This window comes from Protopterus annectens, chromosome 9.part0, assembly GCF_019279795.1.
Source record: "Protopterus annectens isolate FY-2018-M chromosome 9.part0, PAN1.0, whole genome shotgun sequence".
Taxonomy (NCBI): domain Eukaryota; kingdom Metazoa; phylum Chordata; order Ceratodontiformes; family Protopteridae; genus Protopterus; species Protopterus annectens.
The window spans coordinates 982,114,874-982,135,347 of NC_056743.1; the positions used below are offsets into that span (position 1 = coordinate 982,114,874).

Genomic DNA, 20,474 nt, shown 5'->3' on the forward strand with positions numbered 1-20,474 from the left:
TATGGGCCAAAATCTCTCTACAACCATGCTCAAACTTCTACAAAAAGGGAATACTTAGTGGCAAAAAATAATTTTTCATCACTATCTGTATTAAATACAGAATCAAAATTACCCCTAAACACAAGCAATGCATTGCCAATTGAACTACGTTTAAAAGTAACAGAATTTTCAAGCGTCCTTTCTTCTTTATCAAGAACATGTGAAGTATAACCTCTCTTCAGCAACTTCTGTCTTACTTTCACAAATTCCTCTCTCACAGTATGTTTTTCACAAGTGTTATTAAAAATATGGTTGTATTCTCCATGGGGTAATGCAGCCAATAAATGGGGGGGTACATGCTGTCGGCTGATAAGAAATTATTAACTGCTGTCTCTTTGGTGAAAGGTCTAAAAGAAACTTCCCCATCATTTGTTACAAAAAATTCTAAGTCAAGAAACTGCACTCTCCCCCTCTTTGTGATATGAGTGAATTCTAACCCAGAGTTGTTATTCTGGTTGAGATTGTCCACAAAGTCTTGAAATTCAGAAAGATCACCCCTACATATAAAAAACAAATCATCTATATATCTCTTATAGATGATCACATGTTGCCTGAAAAATTCAGTATTGTAAACAAACAGATTTTCAAAATGATAGCATAAGGTGGGCCATATGAAGCCCCCATCGCAGTATCCTCTTTCTATAGAAAATACTGTTTGTTAAATCTGAAACAGTTGTGTGTCAAAGAAAACTCTAACAACTGTAATATAAAACTTGTACGTGGACCCTCACCCATCATTTTGCCAACTGCTTCCAAACCCCAAACATTTTTAATGCTCGTATAAAGAGCCTTGCCCAATAGTATCCAGTGTTACATTTCATAGCTCTCACCAAATCACATGAATCTTTACCATTTTTAATGTGAGACACAATCTTGCTCAAATAAACTTTTAACTGATGGTCCAAAAAAATGCCCACATTTTGTAGAAAAAAGCCCTTACCTGATACTATCAGCCTACCTGGCAGGTTGTACACATTTCTATGAATTTTGGGGATAATGAAAAAAATGGCATCCCTAGGGTTTTTCACAAAAAGTTTCTTGACATCCATGGGGGTAAAAAAAACAACCTTTCATCCCTTTCCAATAAATCCAATAATTCACCATTAAAAGTGGAAACAACATCCTCCGATACCATAGTATATACAGATTGATCCTTCAATAATTCTTCAGCCATGGTATTATAATTTGCAGTGGGTAAAATTACCCAATTACCCTCTTTTATCAGCTTGAGTGTACACATTTATCATTCACATCTCTCAAACTGTTAAGCGCCAACCACTCACATTTATTTAAATTATATGTCCTGTATCTTTGTATAAACTTATTATATTCTGATTTTACTTCTCTGTACAGGACATTTTCAAATTGTTGCACTATTGCTAATAATTTCGGTGAAAAAAAAATCACTACGATTAGGGACCCGTGGAACTGTTAACCTACCATATCCTGTACAAAAACCCTCATCATGTCTATCTACATTCCCCTGTGCTTCCCCCACAGGAAAATCAGTCACCCTGTCACAAAATTCATTGGCATATAAAGACACATTCAAAACTGAATCGTCAGAACAAACACTCAAATTATCCCCCTCATTTACATTACTAGCTTCAGTATTAACATTGTCATTAGGCACTTGCACTTTTAAATGCAGTTTCCTACAAAAACTACTTGTTTCCAAAATGACATCAGCTAAAGATGGAAAAAAATGTAGGAACAAATTTAGTTCCCTTCAATAACAATGCTACAACATCATTACTTACATTCAAATCAGAAAGATTCACAATATTTAAGTCCGTACAGTCACCTAGAATGTCCTCATGCGCCACACACTTGGGTAAAATGCAAGCCTCATTGTTAATATTATTGGCAGAATTAACACTAAAGTCAATACAACTGCCATTAGTTCTTTCTTCTATTGTTGCCGCCACCACCGTATGTATTCGCTCCCTGCCATTTCCGACCCCTGGTTTTGACTTGTGCCGAGGATGGTTGTTTTTCTACAGTACCCTCATTCAGAATGACACATTCTTCTTTCCACTGGATGCTGTCTCAGCCAAAGAAGCTGAAGAATCACATAATATATGGGATTTGCTGCCATTACTAACACTTCTGTACCTTCCCCTTTTCGTTTTCCTTTGCCATGAAAAAATGGTGCCATTTTTATAGTCCCTTATATCACGTTCTAACTTTCCGTTTTTCCATGTGATCACCACCTTCTCAACCTTACTGGCACGGCCCTGAATCTCCTTGATCCTTTTATTGAAAGACAAAACAGGAACAGATTTACTCAAATGGTCCTGTAACTATAAAATCTCCTCCTGCACTTTGATACGTTGTCTAACATTTCTTCTGACAAGTATTTTCAACCAACCTGTGGTGCATGCTAGAGCAATTTGCTTCCACTCTTCAAACAGGTCACTCTCTTCCTCAGAAAAATCAAACAAAGGTAACCGGACTACTCTAAGACCCTAGGGGTCAAATCCAAGCTTAAATATTTTTCTAGTAAACCGGTATCGTAAAAAAGAGTTACCTCTTTGTTGAGTAAACGTTCCAATAATAGAAAATCCCCCTCATATGAATCCGGCTCTCCCATATGCCACAAGTCTTTTGAAGCTGCTCTAGCATCTCTTTCCTTCCATATTTCAACTAGCGAGGTAGGACGGGAAATGGAAGGGAAATCAGCCTCGGTTCCAGACATGACAAGCCAGCTAGTTCAGCTTAGGCTCGAAAATTCAAAAAGCAAAAATACACACCCCAACTGACTCCAACAATCACATGAACAAACCCAGACTGGAAAACAAGCTGAAATAAAGCAAAGATATGCCAAGGTAGAATAAAATCTCTTTACTGGTGCTTCCTGGTACCTCGGCTCAACAGCCTTTCAAAGGAAATCATTTTTACACCATTGTGCATTTAAATATGTTGCGCCTTATGGTGTAACAATTATTTCCTTTGAAAGGCTGTTGAGCCGAGGTACCGGGAAGCACCAGTAAAGAGATTTTATTCTACCTATGGTCTATCTTCGCTTTATTTCAGCTTGTTTTCCAGTCCGGGTTTGTTCATGGCAATTACTTCAGCAAGGAAAGTTTGAGCTGCAAGCCTTTATATGTAAGGAACTCTGTACTGCCTTCTATAAGGAGTTATTGGTTCTTGGGACTGGTCATCTTTGCCTATCCAGAGTATTCTCAGAACTGACACTGAATTGAACTGTAAAATTACCAGTGTTTGACCTGAAGCCTAAAAGCAAAATGGAGTAGCACTTGAATTAATGGGCACATACAGTTGCGGTAATACATTAAAAGAACCCAGAAATTCATATAGAATGAAAATTTTTTCCCCTTTATGAAAGGAAAACCATGCAGGCCCATAACCAAGTGAACACTTCATATTGCCAGCAAACTATATTTTTCTTTTGTTAGACCACAACAGTAAAGCTCTACTGATGCATGTCAACTGCTGGAGCAGCAGCCATTATCGTTCCTTTTTTCAGAAATCTGTCAGCCCATAATGTCTATGAGGCAGCTGTCTGGGCCTTCATTGTCACATTTTATGTGCATTATAGACTAGACAAACAGGTCAGGAGCAGAAAAGGATATGCCACTATAATCCTATACAATATGTCGATTCTTCCCAGCTAGACCCTTCATACCATATACTTCTTCAGTACTCTGTGGGAGATGCTGCAGCAGTGATCCTTATGATGGACATAGCACAGTTGCACTCATGGTAACATTAGATGTTTAAATACATTATCGCTTTTACAGTGTAGTTTGCATCACACCTACCAGTAAAGGATGAAAAAGTATATGGTTATAGTTGAAGTTCATATCTTAGAAAATACTTTATTGTAGGTGCCATTACATCTGTTTGCAAGACCTTGTAGCTGTAGGCCATGTCATTACTTTTATTTGGGTCACACAAAGGGTTTTGAATGATGAGATACTGTCCTATTTTTCCTCCCCCTGCTGCTTCAAATAATTGGGGTTCAACACAACCTTATTCTGACTGATCCATGCCCTCTTGCCAGTATTAACAGGTAGATTTTTTAGTGAGTTGTGCCCTCACACATAAAGGAACTAAAAATGGTCATCCTGGCAGTCATGACCTATCTGAAGCTCTTGGTCAGTTTGGATCCCAAGAGAGAGAAACATGGAACACTGACCATTTAAGTCAAGACATTTTATTTAATTTAATTATTAGCTGGGTAAGTGAACTTGTTCTTGTCAGACCCTTTTCAGCCATCACCTGGAACACAAAAGCAAGAATTAAATACTCCATAGATGTACAGACACTTTAGTGTAGCCATTCAATTGTCATGTTTTTACAAGGTGGGTGGGATCTGTAGTACCCAGAGAAAACTCATAAACACAAGAGAGAGGTTCAGGCTCCACATATACAGTGACTAAATATCAGGGTTGAATCTTGGACTGTGGTGCTCTGGACCAGAAGTCTTGCCACTGAATCTGCTTGCTTTTGAAAAAAAACATTTGCTATGTGGAATTTGAACTTCATGGCTAATGGGCTCGTCTGTCTCCTCTTCGAACCTGTTTTTCAGTGGAATACCAAAAAACGCTGAATAGTAAAACTCAGAACTTAATAGTCACAAAGTAAAAGCAATAAAGTCAGTAAAATAAGTTTCCAGTTGGTGCTTTCGGCTCTAACCTTGAGACTTCTTCAAACCGAATACATTTAGCATCACCAAGCATTTGTATAACTCCTAGTTATGTGGTTAAAATAATTTAGTGCTTTAACCATTTGCAACATTGACAGCAGTATAAATTAGTTAGATGGGATGATATCGAAGGAAAATGGTAAACGTTTCAGCAAGATATACAAAAAAGAAGTACAAAATAATTCTTTTTTAGATTATTTTAGTATGCATCCCACCAGAACTAAGCAAAATATAGTGAAAGGGCAGTTAATGAGAGTAAATAGGCTCACTAAAAATGATGGGGACTTTCTGAAAGAAAACGTGAGCATATGCAACAGATTTATCCACAGAGGTTATCGAATGGAGATGGTAGAAAAACTGAAAGAAGTATGCAATGTTTGGAAAAATTAAGTCAATGATAATGTGAACAACAATAATGTGGATTATTGTTTAACTATGCAAGTAGCAGACAGTATAGATTCACTAGAGATTAAGCAAATAATCAGAAGAAATTGAAATAGTATTAGCAGTTGTTCAGAAATAACTAAAGCAGTTGGCGACAAGCCTAGTTTTGTACAAAAAGAGGCAAAAGTTTCAAGAATTTGTTTCAGAGAAACTTAAGTTTACCATTGAATAGCAGTGTAAAAACAATGATGTTCAAATGTCTCAACTGTAATTTTTGTAGTCATTTGTACACTGGAATAGAAGAAATAAGGGTGAATAATATTCTGATTAAAATCAGAGACAGATTTACTTGTAAATCTTAAGTTTCTTGTATATTTAGCTGTATGTATGCCCTGTCAGTCATTTTATATTGGTAGAACAACCAGAGAGCTTTACAAGAGAATATACGAGCATAAATATGCAGTATCAGCTGGTAATGATAAAAATGGTTTAAGTAAACATTATATTTCATCCAAATGTAAAGTGGATTTTAAAGTTATTGTATTAAATAATCTTGCAAGGTATGACTATAAGTTTGACGCTGAGAAAGAATTAGGGTGGAAAGAATGTTTATGGCAAGTTAAACTTAACGCTTGTTATCCACTAGGATTGAACAACAGAGAGTTTTTTGTTGCTTACCTGAAACACAAAGAGTTAAAGCACTAAAGTATTTTAATCACATGACTAGGTGTTATGTAAATGCTTGGTGATGCTAAATGTATTCAGTCTGAAGAAGTTTCAAAGTTAGAGACGAAAGCGCTAACTGGATACTTGGTATTTTATTGATTTTATTGTTTTTATTTTGGGTCTATTAAATAAGTTCTGGGTTTTCCTCATCAGCTGTTTTTGGTTTTTCATGCTTTGGATATAACATCTTCACATTTGTTTGAACAACTGTTCTTCAATGGCATTGAAGTTTTTGTCTTACTGCTTTTTCTCCTGACCATTACTTCTGTTCATAGCATCCTTGGAGCTGCGGTTTGTTATGCAGGAAACCACAGATGGGCTTTAACAAGGATTGTGTATCCTTTTTGAATTAACACACATTTTCCACCAGAATTACTATCTGAGTGGTCCATCCAGTCATCTTTTAGTTTTATTTGACACAGCAGAAACCAGACTGAATGCACACTGCATGGTTAAGTCTGGTTTACCTGAAACAGTTGTATGACTTTAGGAAGACCAAACAGCTGTTCTTCTCATTTACTTCTGAGAATGAAAGTTTCCCTGTCACCAACTAAGCCTTTTCCAAGTGGCTTATCAGCTGCATTATCTTTCACCATGAAAAGGCATACTACCTAGTGAAAAGTATTGTGGTCAGAAGACACTCCACTAGAGGCATGACTTCTTCCAGTGCTTGCTTCATGAATGTTTCTATTGCAGACAATCGTATCATGCTGCTTGGTCCCCAATTCAAACCTTTACCAATTGTTGCTGTTTTTACAGCAGCTGTAGCAGTGATATTAGTGCTTCAGGACTTAGCTTTCTGAACTTTAGTCCTTTGGATGTCTACCAGTTCATTCCACCCTGCTGGATTTATTGCCTTGGATTCAAACCATACATTAACCCACCAGAGAATAAGTCCCAGTTACTGAGCCACCAAGAGTATTTCCCCCTCAGAGATCATTTGACATGGTAAGCACATATTTCTTGTTTACCTGAGTAGTAGCAGCTTCCTTTTTCATCCCGGCCTTTGCTGTGTGACCTTTTCTGGTGGTAAGCACAGCAACAAGAAGGCAGTTTTTTTCTGGTGGCAAGAGAGTTGATGGTAGAAATCTGGTGAGGCACCAGCAGAGACTTACTTGCCGTTGTTGTCCTTTTTGGATTAACACACATTTTCCCCCAGAATTACTTTTTTCTGAGTAGTCCCTAATCAGTTGATTTTCCTTTTAGATTTCTTTGGCACAGCAAAAATCAGTGGAGAGACTAAATGCATAGTGCATGGTTAAGTCAGGTTTACCTGAAACTATTGCATGACTTTAGGAAGACCAAACAGCTGCTGTTCTCATTTGATTATTAGAATGAGTGTCTCCCTGTCACCAAGTAAGCCTTGTTAAATGTATTATCTTTTAACCTGAAGAGGCATACTACCTACTGGAAAATATTGTGGTCAAAGGCCACTTCGCTAGAGACGTGACTTCTTCCAGTACTTGCTTTATGCTGGATTTACGGCTTGGGATTCAAACCATTCATTAACCTACCAGAGAAAGTTTTTGTGTTCTTAATATATCTACTGATCTATGAGGGGACCCTGCTGTTTCATCCTATCCCTGTGCTTGGACCTTTCCTCCATCCAGCTTCACCTCTTGGGGTTCTCTGTAGGTTGGATAGGTATGTAGCTGCTTATTTCTTTTAGCATTTCAAGTGTCAAATTTCCATTGCTGTCCCTTGTTTTGTATGCTGTGTGTGCTCACTTAATCTTATGGGGTGAGTTGGTGGACCCAGTAGCTAGGCTAGTTCACATACAGACAATATGGGATATTATGGTGCATAGGCTGTTTATTGCATGTGTTTGAGTACAAGGACTTCAAAGAAAAAAAAAGTGTTGATTTATGATTGAAGAGGCGAAATCCCAATTACTGAGCAACCAAGAGGGATTCTCCTCAGAGGTCATTTAATATGGTAAGCAGTAGCGGCTTCAGTTTTTTAACCTGCCCTTTGTTGTGTGACCCTTTCTGGTGGTAAGCACAGCAACAAGAAGCCACTTTTTTCTGGTGGCAACAGAGTAGTTGTTAGAAATCTGGTGAAGCACCAGTAGAATTAGTTGCCTTTGTTAACAGGAAAATATGAGTAGTAACAGAAAGTGACAGTAGGCCAAGAGGAATATTGAAAAAAATGAATCAATAGTTGGATTGTTTTTTAGAGCACAAGATAGATTACATGAACTAACTAAACAAGTAAGATCTGAAGTAGTTTACTTTATTTGGTCTTCAACCTGTGGGATACCAGATCCGTATCGGATCTGAGCCGGCAACTTTACTAGCATCTGCTCCGAGCTACAAGCTCCTCCCCTTACCCATAATACACCTCCACTACCTTCCAACTCCCAGATCTCGTTTGTCGCAAATAGCTTATGCATCGTGATCTCTAGAGCTCCAGATTTTCGGTGGGTAAAAACTATAAAATATCTGTTTTTTTTCTTTAAAAATTTTTAGATAGTGATAGAGTAGGTTCCCCTGTCTCCTCCCCTCACTTGGTGTGTAGAGTTCCATAGTTTTAGAGTAGTTAGCTTAGTTAGAGTAGTTGTATGTATTTCTTGCTTCCCCTCCCCCTCTGAGTGTGTTGTGTTTGAGTGTGGTGAGTGGGCGTTCTCAGCAAGAAAGAAATAACATTTCCTTTTTTAGTTATTCTTTCTTCTGACATTATGGTTGACAAGCCTATTTACAAAAGATGCACCATAAGTTATCCCCTGTGGATGGCCATACTCTGTGTGTTATGTGCTTAGGCATGGCCCATCTGAACACAGACTGCACTATATGCATGGGGTTCAACCCACGCACCATTAAAGACAGGAAGGCCAAGTTGGCCCTGAAAGACCTTCTTCGCCCTTCTAAGACTGTTGCCTCGTCTTCGGTCACAGTGGCTGCTGTGGCCGTCTCTCCTTCTTCTCTTCCCCTGGCTTCTCCTCCCTCCCAGGCTGGGACTCAACCTCCTGTGCAAAAGCCTGTGAAAGCAGAGCGGAAAAGGAGCAGAGAGAAGGAGAGAGAGTTGAAGTTGAGGGAAAAGCGTAAGAGGTCTCCAGACCTCCCTTCATCAGACAAAACATTAAGGATCCATGACTCCCCTCAGCTCCGATCTCCGAGGTTCTCCCCAGAGCTGGAGGAGACATGCTCAGCTTCTAGGGCCTCAGTGCCCTGACCCACAAGGTCAGAGTCCATGGCCTCGTCGAGGTCTATCCGGTCTTTGTCTGAGGTCGATATGGATAAAATGATGAGGAGATTCATCTGTAGTCAGATCCAGATGAGGGTCTTGCCAGCCCCCTCTCCCTCAGGAGGGGGGAGCTCACTTCCTTTTTTCCAGCTGATATCTCCTTCTCCCATCCATCCATCGAGTTCGGAGTATTCGGATCCGAGGATGGCTTTAGTCAGGGGGTCGGCGCCGACAGTACCTGCTTCCTTGACGCCGACAGGTGCCTGGAGCGTGTCGGATCTGACCATCTTGGATCCGAGCCATTCTCAGAGCCAGAGCTTGGGTGTCGGATCTGAGGGAGTGCAACTTTTTTCATTGGCTCCACCTTTGTCGGGCCAAGTTCCCTCCCTCGGAGCTCCGTCCACTTCGGGCCCGGCTCCAGTTTTCTCGTCGGACCCGGGGAGACCGGCCTCCTTATTGGTTTCTCAGGAGATTCACTGTCCTTCAGCATTCAACATGGTAGAAAGGGTTCTCTCCGCTGGCTCGAGACCCCTGACTGCCCCCTCAGACTCCACCCAGACCCCCTCGGCTCTTTCTACGGTTCCCACCATTTTACCAGAGGGACAGTCCGTGCTCGAGGAGCCCCAGACGGTTCCTCCTGAGGAACAAGTGGCTTGTGAGTTCCCCCGGAGAGGTGCCTCGCAAGCATATGTGCAAGAGGAGGCACTTGGACTCCCCCGAGTCCTTCACCAAGGATGCAGACTTGGATGATGGAGAAGGTACCCCTAGGTCACCTCCCAAGGATGTCTCCTTTAGAGACATCATGGAAATTCTACACCAACGGGGAGGTTAGTCTGCCCCCAAACCTTCCTTTGACGAGTCCGTATTCCTGGAGGCTTTTGGCACGGGCCCATCTACTTCCTGGGTGTCCCATCCCGCTGATCCTTTGGTGTACCTGGTCACCTCACGGCATGGAAGGAGCCGGACACCATGGAACCAATTCCAAAAAGACCCAACAAAATTTTGAGTCTCCCCACAAATAGGCCAGCATGGAACAAGGGCTCCCCCATAGACGCAATGGTGGTAGCATCAGCCACAAAGAAGGAACTTGCCCAGGAGAGTTCCTCGGTTCATCCTCCTGACCGAGAGTCGCGGATGATGGACTGCCTATAGAAGCGGGTTTATGCTTCATCTACCTTTTCAATTAGGGCACTAAACTACCTGGCCCATGTCACCAGACTCCAATGCAACCTGGTAAAGGAGCTGGAGGAGTCTCCCCCTAAGTCCATGTCGCAGGAGGACAGTATCTTGTTCTGTACGAGGATGGCCACTTTGAAAGCAGTCTCCAACACGTCTATGCGACTCCTTTCACATGCTACTGAAGGAGCGGCTAGGGTGGCTGGGTCCAGTGTGTCCATGAGGTGCAACGTCTGGCTCAGATTATGTCAATTTTTGGAACCTTTCAAGGCATCCTTTGCCAATGCCCCTTATGACGGCTCTACTCTCTTCAGTAAGACTGTCAAAGAAACATTAGTCTAGAGTGAAAAGGACGGGAAGACACTGTCTGCGGTCAGGATCTGCTTCTCGAACCCTCAAAGGTCCTTTTCCTGGAACCAGAGAGGGCAAAAGAAGGTGTGGTTCTGGAAGTCACAGTATTCCCGGCACACTCAGGGCTCTTCTTCTCCCAGAGGCAGAGAAGGATAGAATGGATCCCGGCCCAGAGACGGAGGGGGTCCAAGGAATTCTGGGTCTCAAGGGCCTTTCTTGGACAGACCTGGGCAGCAACCCTGAGGGGTGGCCCAACTGCCCTACTCTGGAGGCAGTCAGGGGACGATTGTCCTTGCACCTAGCAGTATGGGAGTCCATAACGTCAGACCACTGGGTTCTCCAGATCATATGCAGAGGATACTCTATCCCCTTTGTGGGTCCCCCCAAATCTCCCAAACACCTCCTGGATATACCACCCATGCAAAGGGAGGCAGCAGCTCAGGAGATTTCCAAGCTGCTAGAAAAATGAGCCATAGAAACCATCCCCCCAGATTAGTCCGGATCGGGCTTCTACTCCAGGTTCTTTTTGGTGCCAAAGAAAATGAGGGACCTAAGGCCTATTCTGGACCTTTCTACCCTGAACTTGTCAGTTGTCAAAGAGAAGTTCCGGATGGTCACACTAAAGTCCATCATGCCGTACCTGCAAGAGAGCAACTGGATGTGCTCGTTAGACCTCCAGGATGCTTACTATCACATAAAGATGCACAGAAGCTCCAGGAGGTTCCTCTGCTTCTGGCTAGGAGAAAATCATTACCAATTTCGAGCCATACCTTTTGGTCTCACACAGCCCCCCCAGGGTGTTCACCAAAGTGATGGCGGTGGTAGTGGCTCACCTGAGGCTTCATGGGATTCAGGTCTATCTGTACCTGGACGATTGGCTTCTCACTGCTCCCACCAGGCATCTACTCTCCCAAACCAGGGATTATTTCCTGATTCTTGCCCTGCATTTGGGGATCACAATCAGTGCATCCAAATCACTCCTAGATCCTGTACAGGTGGTAGACTACATTGGCGCCAGGATAGATACTCTACAGTGCAAAATCTTCCTGACCTCAGAGAGAGTACAAAACCTGAGGATGCATGACTCCCTGATCTTCCACTCTCATCTCCCAATGGTGAAATCGGTGTAGAGGGCTTTCGGCTCGATGGCGGCGACCATAACTCTTCTCCCGTGTGCCCGGTTACACATGAGAATTCTACAGGGGACTCTAGCTGTACAATGGTCCCTATTGGAACTGCCATTGGCATATCCAGTTCAACTCAGTCGAGTCTGTCAGTTGTCCCATATGGTGGATGTGTTTTCAGGACATTTTGGAGAGATGACCCTTTGTTCCAGCCTCGGCCCAAGCCACAGTGACCACAGACGCCTCCCGACTCAGGTGGGGGGGCATTGTTCGGGCAGGACAGTCCAAGGTCTGTGGTCCCCTGTACAGACCAGCTTGCACATAAATGTCCTAGCGATGAGAGCGTTCCTTCTACTGTTGCAGGCCCTTCATGCCTTTCTTCCTCTGGGAACGATTGCAGTTCAGTCAGACAACATGTCAGTGGTCTGGAATATCAACAAACAGGGAGGGACCAGATCTTACCCCCTTTGTCGTGAGGCCATGAAAGTGTGGGAATGGGCAATCTCCACCGGTCGCTTTCTCATCGCAATGCACATTCTGGAATGGTCCATCATCCTAGCAGACAGGCTAAGTTGGACTGTTCTGATGCCTTACGAGTGGTCTCTGAATCTTTCAGTAGCAGAACAGTTCTTTCGCGAGTGGGGTCAACCTTGCTGCAATCTGTTCACATCTCCTTTCAACACGAAGTGCAGCAAGTTTTTCACTCTGAACCCCCTGCCGGGGGAGTCCCCCAGAGATGCTCTAGTTCATGCTTGGCCTCCTGGTCTTCTGTATACTTGCCTGCCAGTACCTCTTATTCTGAGGTTTTTACAGAAAGCTCGTCGACTTGGGAGCAAAGTGATCCTCATTGCCCTGTTTTGGCCTCGCCAGGTATGGTTTCCCTTCCTTTGGTCTCATCTTCTGGCTCCGCCTTGGATCCTGGATCCCATTCAGGATCTGATTTCACACCCTTCGGAGGTGCCTCATCTGAACCTGGACAGTTTGAAGCTCACAGCTTGGCTGCTCCAATTCCCGTGATTGCCAGGACTCCTGGACTATCCTTCTCAGTTAGATCTATTCTGGTGGCTGCTCATAAGTCTTCGACCAGGAAGGTTTATTGCAGCAAGCAGAAACGTTTTTCCTTTTGGGCCTCTCAAAGGAGTTTAGACCCCTTCACGGCTCTTATTTCTGCCATTCTTGATTTTCTAGCTGGTATATTTCATCACGGAGCTAGTTCTTCTACAGTCAAGGTTCACTTGGCTGCCATTTCTCATTTTCATGTGGACGAGAATTCTGCCTCTTTAGCCTCCTCCAGACTGTGTAAAGCCTTTATTAAAGGCACCTTTTTGTTACGCCCCCTGGTCAAGGATCCTGTTCCCCCTTGGGACCTTACTATGGTTCTTCAAGCTTTGGTCGCTCCACCTTTCGAGCCTGCTGCGACAGTAGATCTAAAATATTTATCTTGGAAAACAGCTTTTCTGGTGGCTATTACCTCTGCCAAAAGGGTTTCAGAACTGTAGGCCTTGTCCATCAAAGTTCCTTATATGATTTTTCATAAAGACCGTGTTTCCCATCGGACCAATCCATCCTTTCTTCCTAAGGTGGCATCACCAATCAATATCAATCAGGCCTTCAATTTATCTGTGTTCTTTCCTAATTTTACTAACAAAATGGAATACAAACTCCACTTGTTGAATGTTCATAGACAGTTACAATTCTATTTACACAGGACAAAAAATTTCTGTAAATCTGATCAATTGTTTGTATCCTTCTATAAACCCTTTTTTGGGAAACCTATCTCCAAGGTCACTTTTGCTAGATGGATTTCTTCATGTATCCTTCAGGTCTATAAGGACAGAGATATGTCTCATCCAGGTCAGGTGAGAGCTCATTCCACTAAATCGATGGGTACGTCTGCGGCTTTTTGGTCTAGAATGTCTTTGGATGATATTTGTTCTTCATCTACTTGGTCCTCATCTCATACATTTATTTCTCATTACAAATTGGATTTGACTTCCAGAAGGAGAGCATCCTTTGGTTCCGCGGTGCTCCGGAATATCCTTCCATGAGGGCCTCCCAGGAGTTTAATAGCTGGGGACTCTGTCCCACAGGCTGAAGACCAAATGAAGTAAACTACTTCAGATAAAGAAGTTATGTACTCACCATAACATTCCATCTGAGTAGTTTTACTTCATTTGTCTTCAACTGTCCCTCCCTCCTTCCCCCGGACCTTGGCATATGAACAGCCTACGGGGTGCAATTGTAGGTCACAAGTATTTTTTCAGGTCAGGTTATCAGTATAAGGTTCAGCAAACTCAATCTGGGGGTTGGAAGGTAGTGGAGGTGTATTATGGGTAAGGGGAGGATCTTGGAGCTCAGAGCAGATGCTAGTAAAGTTGCCGGCTCGGATCCGATACGGATCCAGTATCCCACAGGTTGAAGACAAATGAAGTAGAACTACTGAGATGGAACGTTATGGTGAATACATAACTTCTTTTTTAACTTCTCTGTTAAATGTTCTATTACCTTGGCAATTGCAATGAATCTTTACATCAGAGTATAAATTACTTTTACATGGATATGCAAGAGATTAAATGTTTCATAGCACAATTTAAATTATTCTGAAGTTACTTTATTAATGACTGTGATGCTGTAGAATGTCAACAGTGATTGTAATATTATGAGTGCAAAAATCACCTTGTAATTACTGTTGTGTAATTCTGTCAATACGTAAGTCATGGCTGTATAGGGTCCTAGAGACCAGACTACCTACTGTTTAACAAATCTATAAGTAAATGAAATTCTGATTACTTAATTGCAGAAATATGTAGGTTTGGCACATTTTTCAATACTGTATGAATTTCTTTCTTTCTTCCAGGTCAGGCATCATATCCTAGTCAGCAGACTCCTAATGCGGTGACATCAGGGAATGTGCCAGTGGGCATTCACCCCAACACATCTGGTAATATTCTGAGTTATGGATTGCCACAGTCCTTTACTTGTAGTCATATCCCAGATTTAGTTGTTCTTAATCTCCCACTAAACTTACCTGCCACGTCAATGCATGGTTATCTTCCGAACAGCATGCCTGGAATCCTGTGTTCTGCTAACATGCTTGCGTCCTCTGCATCCTAATCTGACAGGGCCTGACATCCCTGCTTTTTTTAAACTATCTGCTTGCCCTAAGAAAACATCATCACACAACCCTGCAGTTGTAGCAGCAGTAGAGGGTAGGCTGGTATTAAACACCAGTCCATTGTCAGGTGAACTTTAGTTTAACTGATGGAGTTACTTCTCAAACTATGAATTGTATAGTGTGAGATTTTTATGTCAGATGGGTTAATCTTCCCTGTGTAATATCATTAGACGACTTACTTTTTTTTTTTTTTTTAGAAAAGTGAGAAGCACATTGTAGTTTTTTTGCTGACTAGGCATGTTCAAGAGGGATTCAGGCGGGCATTTGGAAGGTAGCTGTTCATCAATGAGGCCATTTTTAGGAATACTGTACGAGTATGAACAAAAGTTGTTAATCTTTTCTTGCTATTACAACAGGCTCACTGATGAATTAGGAACCTGCCACCTTCCATCATAAACAGAAAAAAGTCATAGTAATTGTTTGTAGATGATATATGTGTAATACAGAGTAGAATTTGGGTAAGGTTCTATTTACATTCACAAAAAAGTAATTGATTTAGACCCTGACATAGTTAAGTGAATGAAAATGCGTTGTTAGCCCATGTAAAGTAATGCTTTTAGGAATAAATGGTGGTTTACATAGCATCACAAAACATTTGAGTTTTGCTTTTACTGAGGTTCTGCAAATATGCTTGTCGCCATTGATTGAATTTTGAACTTGGCCTGATGAGGAGGTTGAATTGTCCGGCATTTTGTGTGCATGTACATGAGTGTATTCAGTATTTGTTTTTTCTTATACCTGGATGGAGAAAAGATGTAAAGTACCATCTGCTTTCTTACAAATTAACAGATGTAGAAAGCCCAGGTGGCTGGCAAATTCCAAGTAAGGGATGAGATTAACACCCTGACCATGGGTACATTTTTAAAAACTAAATTTTTGTGTGCACACATGCTATGGCTGTCTTGTAACTGTAGTCTTACTATTCAGTCTGTATGTCTGAGGTGCATGCATTATGACTCTGATCTCTGTCCTGTGCCAGTCAAGAATGTGGTTAATCAGCGGACATAATTTTGCACGATAAACAAACAGTAACCGACTTCCAAGATGCCTACACATTGAGTAACAGCTTAATTCCAGCTCTCCCTGTGTGAAAACAGAAACTCACAAGAGAGCACCAATAAACTTGTATTCATAGGTTTATAGGTAGGTACTAGGCTATTGGCCCTAGGGCCTATATAAGACTAGCCAATTGGTACCCTGGCTTTCGCCACCCAAGAAAATGATTTTCCTGTGCATCTGTCGAGCTGAGCCACAGAAGTGATTCCCGGGGTGAATTTCCTATCTCCCATCCAATCATCAAGATTTTTCTTGAAGAGTGCAATTGAATACCTTTGTTTGATATAGATAGGTAGTTTGTTCCAGAGTGAGGGAAGTCCCTGGGACAGGAATCTACCCCTCCAGCATGTTCTGTTTATTGTGGTGACAATGTTTAGGTCCCTAGAGCATGTAGCTCAGAGGGATTGGGATTTCTTTAAGTGGAACATGTCCAACAGCTCTGGGTTTGACATAGCTTTGTATGTTAGGCAGAGATCGCCTCTGAGTAGGCGATATGTGACAGAGTAAAGCTGGTGTTTTTTTAGATGGTCTGCGTAGGGTATCTGTTTGAGGCCAGTAATCCTCTTTGTGAGGTATTTCTGTGGCCTTCCCAGTTGTTGTAGATATTTTGTGAGGTAAATACCAAAAGGGGCGTTGTACTCTACAATGGGTGTTGTGAGTGACGAGTAGAAGGGAACAATAACCTCTTTTTTCCCTGGATGAGAAACCTTTTGTGATGAGGTGTGCCACATAGAAGAATTTCCTGACTACTTTGGTGATGTGATTGTCAAAGGAGAGAGTACTTCCCACCTGTGTCCCAAGGTCTCTTATCACACTTTCGGTGTTAAGTAGACTACCACCTATGTGGTATTTCATGGGTACAGAGTTTTTACCAAAAGGGATGACAATGCACTTTTTTGTCATTGAGCTTGAGGCCATGGGTTTGACACCAGGCATCTGTCTCAGTGAGGCCCTTTTGTAGGATGTCCACATCGCTAGGAGTTTTGATTATGGCTCCTAGTTTGCAGTCATCTGTGAACTTCGTTAGCCAAAGACCTTCTGTGTTGGCCTGTACTTCAGAGAAGTTGATACCAAACAGGAGAGGACCCAGGACTGAACCCTGTGGTACTGCACTTGTCACTTGTCTGAAGTTGGATTTGGAGTCTCCTACTTTCACAGTGTGGGTTCTGTCAGTAAGCCAGTTGGCAACCCATCTTGTGACATAGGGGTTTAGACCTAGTTTACTGAGTTTATCTATAATTCCAGAGTGGGGGATGATGTCGAACGCCTTGGCGAGATCTAGGTAGGCTGTGTGAACCACCTTACCCTCATCTACGGCTTTGGTGACTGCTTCAAAGAAGTCTAATAGGTTTAGGAGACATGATCTGCCTTTTATAGACCCGAACTGGGTAGGGTCAAGAGTTTGGAGATTACCAATGTCATTGTTTATACATTCCATGATTATATGTTCCATAGCCTTGCAGACCAGGTTGTCAGGCTAATGGGGCGGTAGTTCCTGAGGTCCGTGGTGGCTCCCCCTTTGTGGAGTGGGATAACCATTGCTATGCGCCATTCAGTGTGCACAAAGCCTGAAGTGAGGCTATGACTGAACATGGTACTTAGGTGGGGTGCCAGTTCGTTCTGTAGTTCGTGTAGAATGCAGCCTGGGATGTTGTCAGGTCCCACGGATGCTGTGTTCTTGGGTTTGGAGAATTTTTTTTACCTGTGCAGCCGTGATTACAGGAACTTTACATTCTTCCGGTATAGAGATGGGCCCTTTAGGGGATGAGAGGGGGGTAAAGTTAGCACTGAACCTATCTGCTAGGATGTTGGTAGTATCAGTTGGTTCTGTATATTTAGTGCCATTGTGCTGTAACACTGAGCAGATCTGAGTGTTGCCATTGAGATTCTTGACATAGCTATAGAATGGTTTGTGGTTGTCTTTAGAATCAGTGGTGATTTGGTTTTCGTAACTAGATTTGGAAGATTTTATGAGGGATCTCAGCTTCTTACTGAGGCTGACCAGGGAGTTCCTGCAATGATGGGATTTTTACTCTTTTTTGTAATAGTTTCTTTCTTCTGTTGTAGAGTTTGTTTATGGCAGGGGACCACCAGATTGGCTTCCTTTTTTTTGAGGATAGCATCTTGGTTCTGTTAGGTATTGCACAATCCATGCACTTGTGTAAGGGATTATAAAGTGCATTTGTGTAGGATTCAGCAGTTGTATCTCTGTTGTCCGTCAGCATGGGTGTCGTGAAGTTTGCCACTTCTGTCTTAAAAAGCATGACGTTGGCTTTGGAGAATTTTTTTATGGTGGTTTCCCTAATGGGGGGTGGGGGTGGGATGTGGATGTCTAGGGTGATTAGCTTGTGGTCAGATCTGACCAACGAGGAATTGACGTCTGGTGTGGAACACCAGTTGCCCATGTTGGTAATGACCAGGTCTAGGATAATGCTGCCCCTGGTTGGGGTGTGGATAAGTTGATCTAAGGCATTGGAATTTATGAATTCCAGAAAACGTTGAGCACAAGTGTTGGTACATGAGTAGTTTTCCCAGTTAATGGTGGGGTAGTTGAAATTGCCCATTATTAGGGTGTTAGGTTGTACCCTAATATTTCCCAGTGTATCAAGAAATGAAGAGTGGGAATCCTGAGGTTTGGTGGGGGATCTGTAGCAAGCTACAATTTGGATAATCTTGATGCATTATGTTGAGCAACTAGCCTGGAGGTGTGGATATCCTTAATGAATATGGACACGCCTCCACCTTTAGTGTTTCGGTCCAGGTTAGGTGGCCGAAAGGTGTGGTATGAATTATAGCCTGGTAATGCAGGGGCGCTCTCTGGAGCCTTGAACCAGGTCTCTGTCACTGCACAGATGTCGATGTTCTCCATTTTAAGGAGTGCCTCGAGTGAGTGCATTTTGAGGTTTAGACTTCTAGCATTGAGTGGCATTACCCTCAGATTTTGCTTGCTTGTACCTGCTACGGTGGTGAATTTGTTATTTGAACCTTGCCAAAAAAAGGCACTATAGGGGTGGCAAGAGCCTTAGCCAGTATCCGGAATCCCAAGGATGACAGGTGCAGGCCATCTCTGGCAAAGCATCGTGGTTTGTCGATGATGTCATCCAAGGCAGACAGATACTGGATCCCCATAGAATGACACCAGAAGCTTAGCCAATTGTTGAAGTCAATCATTTTGTCCTTGTACTGTTGTATCATTCTGGGTGATGGCAGGATGCTACTCAGGGCTAGGGTCATACCTGCCTGGGCTACAAGATCGGACAGCTCCTCCATGTCTCTTTTCATGTAGTCCAGGGAGGTACGTCTCAGGTCATTCACACCAACATGGACAATGACAGAGTCATATTTGTTGGGGAATGACCCGAGTGCGTGCGTTATGTGGCGGATCCTGGCTCCCAACAGGAAGCTGACAGTAACTTTCACCTTGTTTAGCCTGGTGAGTGGAACATCAGTGTGCTTGAATATAGAGTCACCTATGACTAGAGTGCTGGGTAAATTTCCGTAACTGGCTAGTAAGTGCACTGCCTGGATGGGTAAATTTCAGTAACTGGCTAGTAAGGATGCAAGCAAAAAATAAAAAAAAAATTCAGAGAACCTGAAAGAAAAATAAATCACAAAAGGTGAGGAAAAAAGTACTGACTTACTGACTGTGAATAATTCTGCAGTTGTTCAGCAAAAAGCAGTGTAAGCTTCACCTTTGGTGCAAGATATGACTTCCAGTAGCCTAGAGGAAAAAAAGTCAAATGTACTCAGAGCTGATTAAAAGAAATGAAACACAGAAGGAGTATATCAACTCAAATAACAAAATGCAGGAAAAGTAGAAGAAGCTTAAAACAGATATTCAGATGAGGTGATAAAACTGCAAAAATCAGAAGTCAAAGTGAAGAATAGGCTGGCTGAATATGAGATTGCTCAAGAAGAGATGTTTCAAAAAATAACAGAATTAGAATACAGAGCACATAGGGAAAACCTGAGATTTTCTGCTGTACCAGAGAAGCTGGAAGGAACAGACTATATTAATTTTATGAAAGCACATATAAGTAACTGGAATTGTATTCCACAGCAGTTGTTGTTAATTGAAAAGGTACATCATGTGTATGCTCCAAACTTGGCCATGAGAAACCAACCTAGAACTTTAATATGGTAATGATGCAATCCTGCCAGCTGAAGAAGTTGATTGACAAAACTGTGGCCGAAGGAAGACTTCCAAGATGGCTGCACATTGACTGTCAGCATATTTCTAGCTCTTCCAGTGTGAAAACAGAAACTCAGCAGAGAAGGCCAGTAGGTTTGTGTTTATGGGTAAATTTAACAACCCTAGCATTGGCTGGGTGAATTACTCGTGATTAAACTCATCTGCCCAAAAGTTCCTCAACTTTGTCAACTCCAATGCCCTGGACCAGCTGACTGACACCCCTGCCAGGGGTGCCAACATCCCCCCCCCTCACTCTGAGTTCATCCTTGGTGAGATATGACCAGAAATCAGTCTCATTTGAGGTAACTATCACACCTGGCTCCTCCTAGCAGCAACTAGACTAAAAAAACTTCTCCAAAGCAGATTATAACCTGTTACAGGATGGTATAAATAGCT

The 20,474-nt window shown here is 42.4% G+C and overlaps 1 protein-coding gene across 1 annotated transcript in view; it reads left to right on the forward strand.

The window, feature by feature from the left end:
- Positions 1-20,474, forward strand: part of SMARCC2 (SWI/SNF related, matrix associated, actin dependent regulator of chromatin subfamily c member 2) — a 2,789,858-nt gene that overhangs the window by 2,701,334 nt on the left and 68,050 nt on the right. Inside the window, exon 28 of the mRNA XM_044083737.1 lies at positions 14,513-14,596. Coding sequence (XP_043939672.1) covers positions 14,513-14,596 — 84 coding nt within the window. The remainder of the gene's footprint in view (positions 1-14,512; positions 14,597-20,474) is intronic.